This window comes from Bubalus bubalis, chromosome 4 (genome assembly GCF_019923935.1).
Source record: "Bubalus bubalis isolate 160015118507 breed Murrah chromosome 4, NDDB_SH_1, whole genome shotgun sequence".
NCBI classification, from domain to species: Eukaryota; Metazoa; Chordata; class Mammalia; order Artiodactyla; family Bovidae; genus Bubalus; species Bubalus bubalis.
The window spans coordinates 480706-489638 of record NC_059160.1 but is presented as its reverse complement, the minus strand read 5'-3'; the positions used below and the strand labels follow the sequence as shown (position 1 = coordinate 489638).

Genomic DNA, 8933 nt, shown 5'->3' with positions numbered 1-8933 from the left:
CCGTGACGCCCAGCACGCCCGCTCCCAGGGCCCAGTCTGCCGAGTGGCGGCCTCCTGCTGCTGGGGGCCTGTGAGTCCTTGCGGTCACCAAGCTGTCTGGAATCAAGCACTCGGTACCAGCCACCCAAAGCCAGTCACCAGGAGGCAGCTGTGGCCGTCGGGGATCAGGGGACTCAGCCGACCCCATGGCTCAGCCGTCTCTGGCTTCGCCTTTGTCTCTGGGGTGGAGGTGCTGGGCCCCCAGGGCCCGACCAGACAGTCTGCTAAACGCTGGTCTGTGTCGCGTAGGCGGTCGGGCAGCACCCCTGGCCTCCACCCACAAACTGCTGGTAGTCGGCCTGTGTGACTAGCAAACCTGGCTCTGGACGTTGCCTTGCCCCCTGGGGGTGCAGCTGCCCCACTGCTGACCCCAGCTCACCCCAGTACAGGCCCCCTCCCCCCATGAGACAGCACGGATCCCCCAGTCCCTGCAGGGCGGCTGTGCTGTCCCACCCCATGTGCCCTGGGAGGCGCCCCATATCAGCCTGTGTCCCTGAAGATAGGCCGTGTTTGTATGGTTTGTCCCCCACTCACCCCTGCTCTGGCCACGAGCGCTGGCAGCAACCCCCTTCCCGCCTCACTCAAGAGGGGAGGCGTCATGTTTAACCTGTGGTCAACGTGGGTCTCCCCTCCAGGTTCGGATCCTTCGAGATCTTCAAGTCCAGAGACGAGCACACGGGCCGGGCGGGCCCCAGCGTGGGGAGGGATGACATCCGACTGCAGATGCTCGACTACGTCATCAGCACTTTCTACCCCGAAATCCAGGCCTCTCACCCCGGGGACCATGTGCAGAGACATGCTGCCTTCTTCCGGGAGGTCAGTGGGGGCGGCCCCCTGAGGGTGGGAGCTGGGTGTCCTGCCCTCTTGAGTCCCCTCCTGTCCCAAACCCTCATCACCACCCACTGGCTTGGCCCACGGCTAGCTTCTCAGATGCTGAGGGTCAGGATCCTGGGACGGACGCCTGTTTGAGCAGCCTCGAGGAGCCGTGCAGAGATCTTGGGGGGGTCAGGGCTGGCGGGTGCTGGGTCTCCCGCACGGGGCCTGTGCACACAGGCGCCCCAGCACACACCCCTAGGCCTCCTGACTGGGGGCACACTGACTGTCCTGGCTCAGGGCTGAACGCGCCCCACAACTCTCAGGTGCGGTCCCAGGGGCCGTGCAGGCGCCCCCGCAAGTGGGCACAGAGCAGCGTGTTGGGCCCCGCCTGCGTCCGGGGCCTCATGCAGAGACGCTGGGGAGGCCTGGCCCCTCCCCAGACCCTCCAGGCAGTGTCTTCCCATCTGTCACGCGGGCAGTGCCGGGAGACTTGAGGCTCTGCTCACACCCAAGGTGGCGGCCTGAGCCTGGCCTCTTGGTCAGTGAAGCCGAGCGTGGTGCCGTCCAACGCAGACAGCGCCCGCGGCCTCAGAAGGCGCGCTGTGGGTGGGCTGCTCAGCGGGCCACAGGGCCGTCGGGCACACCTGTGGCTCGCAGGGCTCCTCCTGGCTGGGTGCGGGGCGGCAGGGCTGGCAGGGCCCTGGCTGCCCAGGTGGGCTGGTGGAGCCTCGTCCCCTGCAGCCCCCGGTGAGGCTGGACCTGGGGCGGGTTTGCCTGATAATGTGGAGACTTGCTTCCTTCTTTTGACATGGTCATCCCACGTGGGGGCCTGTATCGTGAGAATGTCAGGGTTCCCTGATTTCTCTGGTTTGGGTAAAAGCCAGAATAGAGAGTATATAAGAGACGGTGGTGTGGGGGGGGGGGGTTCCTTGTCACATGTCCTCGGGCGTTCTTCCCAAGTCAGGACAGGACACTGGGCAGGCCCCCCGGGAGTTGCGCAGTGTGAGGCGGGCACAGGTGGTTCGGGGAGGGGCTGGGCCCGGAGGGAGTAGTGGCGGCCGTCCTGTTGCAGGTCACCCGGCGCACGGCCCGGCTGGTGGCTGAGTGGCAGTGTGTGGGCTTCTGCCACGGCGTGCTCAACACAGACAACATGAGCATCGTGGGGCTCACCATCGACTACGGGCCCTTCGGCTTCCTGGACAGGTGGGCGTCCCGCTGCCTGCCATCAGCCCGCGGGGGGGGGCACACATCAGCACGGCACCATAGGCCCGCATGGCTGCTTTCGTGAAGGTTTTGTTCAGTGTTTGATTCTCGGTAAGGCCTGGTCAGCTAGCCATTCCCAGAGCAGGAATTCCCCCAGAGGGCTTTAGCACAGAAGCGTTTAACCAGCACCCTCCACTCTTGGGTAGAAAGTGGGCTGAAGGGGCAGGTGAGGCTGCAGGGCCCCGTGGGACAGGGCAGGACTGCGGTGTCCACCCGGGTCCCTCAGTGGGTCTCTTTAGGCACCACCCACTCTTGCCCGTCCGGCAGGTACGACCCTGACCACGTGTGCAACGCCTCCGACACCGCCGGGCGCTACTCGTACAGCAAGCAGCCCGAGGTGTGCAAGTGGAACCTGCAGAAGCTGGCCGAGGCCCTGGACCCCGCGCTGCCCCTCGAGCTGGCCGAGGCCATCCTGGCAGAGGAGTTCGACGCAGAGTTCGGCCGGCACTACCTGCAGAAGATGCGCCGGAAGCTGGGCCTCGTGCAGACCGAGCAGGAGGGCGATGGCGTCCTGGTGGCCCAGCTCCTGGAGACCATGCACCTGACCGGTGAGTGGGGGCGGGCTGCTCACGGGCCGTGGCTGTCTGGGTCCGTCTCCCGTCCTTTGGGACTGCCTTTGCAGGGTGTGTGTGACTTCCTGGCTGATCCGGCTCGGAGGCCCAGTGCTGCCCAACAGAAGTGGCCGGCCGGGCGCCCTTGGGGAAAGCATCCTTCACACGAGCGTGCCATGAGCCACCGGCCAGTTCACACATGACTCCTTTCAGTAGAGCACACCCGCTTCTATCCATGCTGCGTGCCTTCACGCTGCGCATCAGCCAGGTGACCACGCAGTTTTACTTCTTTGTCCATATGCTGCCTCTGTTTACTGCTTCTCACAGCCTCGTGGCTGGACGTCCAGCCTCGGGTTGCCATCTGCTGCTCGCGTCCTCACAGGGCAAAGTGGGGAGCAGGAACACAGAGACGCTAGCAGGGTTGCACCCTCGTACCTACCTCCCAACGGCCCCGTCTCCAAACACCATCCCCCTGAGGTTTGGGTCTCCAGGTGTGAATCGGGGAGGGGACACACAGGCGCCCTTGCATGCTGGGCTGGACCCCACATGCGTGGTCCTTCTAGGGTTTTGCTGAGGTTTCTCTGCCTGTGCTTACGAGGGATGCTGGTCTGTGACTGTCTTTCTCATGGTTTCTCCGTCTGTGCTTATGAGGGATGCTGGTCCGTGACTTTCTTTTCTCATGGTTTCTCCGTCTGTGCTTACGAGGGATGCTGGTCCGTGACTGTCTTTCTCATGGTTTCTCCGTCTGTGCTTACGAGGGATGCTGGTCTATGACTTTCTTTCTCATGGTTTCTCCGTCTGCGCTTACGAGGGATGCTGGTCTGTGACTTTCTTTCTCATGGTTTCTCCGTCTGTGCTTACGAGGGATGCTGGTCTATGACTTTCTTTCTCATGGTTTCTCCGTCTGCGCTTACGAGGGATGCTGGTCTGTGACTGTCTTTTCTCCTGGTTTCTCCGTCTGTGCTTACGAGGGATGCTGGTCTGTGACTGTCTTTTCTCCTGGTTTCTCCGTCTGTGCTTACGAGGGATGCTGGTCTGTGACTGTCTTTTCTCCTGGTTTCTCCGTCTGTGCTTACGAGGGATGCTGGTCTGTGACTGTCTTTTCTCCTGGTACCCTTGTTTGGCTTTGGTATCGAGACAGTGCTGGTTTCATGAGATGAGTTAGAAAATCTTTCCTCCTATTTTTTAGAAGTCTAAGGATTGGTGTTAAGTTTTCTTTAAATGTTTGGTAGAATTCACCATGAAGCCCTCTGGTCCTGACTTTTCATATGTCAGGAAGTTTACAATCTCTTTACTTGCTATGGGACTATTGAGATTTTCTTTTTCTTCCTGAGTCAGTTTTGGTAATTTATGTTTTTAGGAATCTGTCGTCTAAGTTATCTGGATTATTATTCATAGTGTCCTCTTAGTCTTTTATTTCTGTCTAATCAGTAATGATATTGTCGCTGTTACTTTTTTTTTTTATTGTTTTCAGTTAGTCAGTTCAGTCGCTCAGTCGTGTCCGACTCTTTGTGACCCCATGGACTGCAGCACCCCAGGCCTCCCTGTCCATCACCAACTCTCGAAGCTTGCTCAAATTCATGACCATTCAGTCAGTGATGCCATCCAACCATCTCATCCTCTGTCATCCCCTTCTCCTCCTGCCTTCAGCCTTTCCCAGCATCAGGGTCTTTTCAGATGAGTCAGTTCTTCACATCAGGTGGCCAAAGTATTGGGAATTTCAGCTTCAGCATCAGTCCTTCCAATGAATATTCAGGACTGATTTCCTTTAGGATTGATTGGTTTGATCTCCTTGCAGTTTAAGGGAGTCTCAAGAGTCTTCCCCAACACCTCAGTTCAAAAGCACCAATTCTTCAGCAGTCAGCCTTCTTTATGGTCCAACTCTCACATCTATACACGACTACTGGAAAAATCATAGCTTTGACTAGACGGACCTTTATGCTGTCTAGCTTGGTCATAGCTTTTGTTCCCAGGAGCAAGCGTTTTAATTTCATGGCTGCATTCACCATCTGCAGTGATTCCGGAGCCCCCCAAAATGATGTATCTCACTGTTTCCATTGTTTCCCCATCTATTTGCCATGAAGTGATGGGACCAGATGCCATGATCTTAGCTTTTTGAATGTTGAGTGTTAAGCCAACTTTTTCACTCTCTTTCACTTTCATCAAGAGGCTCTTTAGTTCTTCACTTTCTGCCGTAAGGGTGGTGTCATCTGCATATCTGAGGTTATTGATATTTCTCCTGCCAATCTTGATTCTAGCTTGTGCTTCATCCAGTCCAGCGTTTCTCATGATGTACTCTGCACAGAAGTTAAATAATCAGGGTGACAATATACAGCCTTGATGTACTCCTTTCCCAATTGGGAACCAGTCCGTTGTTCCATGTCCAGTTCTAACTGTTGCTTCTTGACCTGCATACAGATTTCTCAGGAAGCAGGTCAGGTGGTCTGGTATTCCCATCTCTCTAAGAATTTTCCAGTTTATTGTGATCCACACAGTCAGAGGTTTTGGTGTAGTCAATAAAGTCAATTTTTTTGTTTATTGGTTTAGCTAAAATTTCATCAATTTTACTGATCTTTCTGAAGAACTAATTTTGGTCTCATTCTCTCTTTTATTCTGTTTATCTCTGCTTTCATCTTCTTTCTGTTAAGTTTGGTCTTGTTCTTTTCCTAGTTCCTTAGATATAAGATGAGGTTACTGATTTGAAATGCTTTTACTGAGAAGTAGCTAATGTGTAGCATCTTACAAGCCTCAGGTGTGCAGCATGCTTGTGTAACACGTGCAACATGAGACCACCACCACATACAGTTACGTTTTTCCTCTGGTGATGAGAGGGCTGTTCTTTTAGTTCAGACATAGGTAACTATAAACTTCCCTCTGAGCTCTGCTGCTTTTGGTTCATACCTCCAAGTGTTTTCTCATTTCCCTTGTGATTTCTTTTTAGACCCAGTAGTTGATTAATTTTAACATTGTTATCCAGTTGCTAAATTGTGTCTGACTCTTTGCAACCCCATGGACTGCAGCAAGCCAGGCTTCCCTGTCCCAGTTTGCTCAAACTCAGGTCCGTTGAGTCGATGGTGCCATCCAACCATCTCACCCTCTGATTTTCCTTCCATTTGTGACTTCTAGCTTCTTTCCATTGTGGTTGCAGGATACACCAGTGTTCTCAGGGTACTAATTTTATGGCCTGGAGAACATGCAGCTGAGAGCTTGGGTGGAGAGCTGTGTTTGGTGTTCATTGTTTCTTTGTTGACCTTCTGTCCAAGGGTCAGGTGCTGATATCCCTGCTCCTACAAAACTGCTAGACTCTGCCCTTCAGTTGTTTTTTGTTGTTGTTCATTGGAGTACAGTTTCTTTAACATGTATTCAGGGACTTCCCCGGTGGTCCAGTGGTTAAGAATCTGCCTTCCAATGCAGGGGTCATGGGTTTGATCGTTTGTCGGGAAACTAAGATCTCACCTGCCGCAGGACAGCTAAGCCCTTGCGCAACTAGAGAAGCCCCGCAAACTACAGGGATGACCAGCATAGCCAAAACACGTGTTTGCCCTTCAGTTTTACACGTGTTTGCTTCGTGTGTTGGGGGCTCTTGTTCTATCTTCTTGCTGAACTGGCTCACCCGTAGCTAACGCTCCTCCGTGTCAAGTGCTCACGTAAAGTCTCCTTTCCTGAGGCCAGCACAGCCACCCAGCTCTGCAGGCCACTATTTGTGTGCTGTTTTTTCCCTCTTTTCGCCTTCAGCTGAAGTGTCTTCAGTGTCTTACTGTCATCGGATCGTGTTTTGTATCCATCCTGCTGGTCTTTGCTCTTTGAATAGTGACATTAATCCGTTTACTGTGGCGGGGTGGGGGGGGTCCTCTCAAGACCTTAGTTCCCCAACCAGGGGCCGACCCGCGCCCTTGACGGTGAAAGCACAGCGCTAGCCACGGGGCCAGGGAGCGCCCTCGCCACTTACTCGAGAAGTACCTGCAGATAAGGAAGAATTTGTACTGCTTTGTTGTTTTGTCTTACATCATTTTTGTCCCTCAATTTCTGTCACCACGCTCGTGTTTCGGTGGGTTTTGTGTACACCATTCTGGTTCCCCACTCTTCCTGTCTGGTTTTGGCCATTTCCTTAGGGGTTATGGTGACGCTGGTTTAGCCAGCCAGGCCCCACACAACACGCCTGCTCTCTCAGGTCCTCTGCTGCCTCAACCTTGCAGCTCCCAGAGCGCGCAGTGCTGAAGGCGCTGGCCACGATGGGGGCCGGGCCGGCCGCAGCGCCTGGACTGTTTGTTCAGGCCACCGATGAACAGACTGGCCTTGGAGGCCTTGGGAGACAGCGTGACTTGTCAGGTTCAGAGTGGGGACCAAGTTGGCGGCATTGAGAACAGGCTGGGGGTGGGGGCGTCAGGAACCCCTGGCCTGACGCCCAGCAGGGCTCCACACACGTGCTGGATGAACACGTGTGGTTGTCTGGCGACAGGGCAGTGCCCTGAGCAGCTCTGTGTTCCAGGGGCTGACTTCACAAACTCCTTCTACCTGCTGAGCTCCTTCCCAACTGCACCAGAGTCCCCAGACCTGGATGAGTTCCTGGCCGCGCTGACTGCACAGTGTGCGTCCCTGGAGGAGCTGAGGCTCGCCTTCCGACCTCAGATGGATCCCCGGTGCGTGCTTGGGTCTTGCTTCCCAGGAATTTGTTTCCAGAAAAGGGAGGACTATTTAGAATGAAGCCATGGGTGGTCAGACCCTGGCTGTGTGGCCCTGAGGCCCGCCAGTCAGAGGAAAGGACGCAATGCTGACGCTGGAATGGGGGGCCAGGCAGCACAGGGTGGGGCACGGTGGCTTCTGCTCCAGGGAGTCTCCCCAGGAACAGCCTGGGTGTGGCCTGCCGTCTCCAGCCACTCAGGCTTTCTACACCTGTTGTGTCCTGGGGGTGGGGCCCACACTCAACCCATCAACAAGTTTGGGGCCAGCAGGAATCTAGTGCAGCAGTGTGTGGGGAGGCTGAGCTGGCAGGACCTGCTGAGCACAGAGCCAGGGTGACTGAGAAGGGGGTGTCAGGGGCTGCCCTGCCACCCTCCCCAGCTGGAGGATCCAGCTCTGCGGTCTCCATGGGTGGAGTCAACAGCAGGAGACGGGCCTGTCATGTGCAGGGGGTGCTGGTCATGTTCCCCCATCTGCCCCGCCCACCGGACCCGGGCTCCGCCCTGGGGGGGCCCCCCCGGAGCACAGCAGTGTGGCAGGCCGGGAGGGCCGGCCTGGGGCCCCTCACGCGCCCGCTCCGCGCAGGCAGCTGTCCATGATGCTCATGCTGGCGCAGTCAAACCCGCAGCTCCTGGCGCTCATCGGCACGCGGGCGAGCCTGGCTCGGGAGCTGGAGCGCGTGGAGCAGCAGTCGCGGCTGGAGCAGCTGAGCGAGGCCGAGTTGCGCGGCAACAACAGGAGCCGCTGGGCCGCGTGGCTCCAGGACTACAGGTGCCCCTCCCCTCCCCCACCCCAACCCCAGTGCGGGCCGGGCTGCGCGGCTGACGCCCAGTGGGTTGCAGGGCCCGGCTGGAGGAGGACCGGGAGGCCAGCAGCGACGCGGCCGCCTGGCAGGCCGAGCGCGCACGAGTCATGCGCGCCAACAACCCCAAGTACGTGCTGAGGAACTACATCGCACAGGGCGCCATTGAAGCTGCGGAGAGCGGTGACTTCTCGGAGGCAAGCGCCACCTGCCGCCCCCCCTCCCCCGCCTTCATCGGCTGCGGAGGAGGCCGGGCCCCAACAGCCCCCCTCGCTCTCCAACCCCTGCAGGTGCGGCGGGTGCTGAAGCTGCTGGAGACACCTTACGGCGGGGAGGCAGAGGCTGCCGAGCCCACGGAGGCCAGCGAGGCGGCCGAGGAGACCGGCGGGGCGGCCGGCCGGCGGCGCTCCTACAGCAGCAAGCCCCCTCTCTGGGCGGCCGAGCTGTGCGTGACGTGATCCTCGTAACTGCCCTGGGGACTCCGCGCAGGAGACCCCGGGGCCGAGCCCTTGAGTCCACGAGGCGGCCCCACTCCCGTCTCTCCGTGACGGCGGGGATGTCCAGTCAGGACCTGACCCGTCTCCGCCCGACACCGACTCACCACCCCTGCCCAGCCTCTGCTCCCCACGACCGATGCCCCACGCCCGCACCGCGCAGCCCAGAGGACCGGCCGCTCGGCCCCCACCCACCTGGCGGGGGTGGGGTGGGGGGACGCGGCCCCCCAATAAACCGGCAGCTTCCTCAGCAGCCCCGCGTGGTTGTTCGCCCCCGCCCAACCCGGA

The 8933-nt window shown here is 58.0% G+C and overlaps 1 protein-coding gene across 1 annotated transcript; it reads left to right on the top strand.

Moving 5' to 3' along the window:
- Positions 1 to 674: 674 nt before the first annotated feature.
- On the top strand, positions 675 to 8898 carry SELENOO (selenoprotein O; the record flags this gene model as incomplete). Its single annotated transcript, XM_045165209.1, is given in 7 exon segments — positions 675 to 855; positions 1928 to 2058; positions 2386 to 2666; positions 7159 to 7309; positions 7935 to 8120; positions 8192 to 8348; positions 8442 to 8898. Coding segments are annotated over 7 exon segments (1264 nt in total), but the record flags the coding sequence as incomplete, so codon positions are not given.
- Between the last annotated feature and the right edge of the window lie 35 nt (positions 8899 to 8933).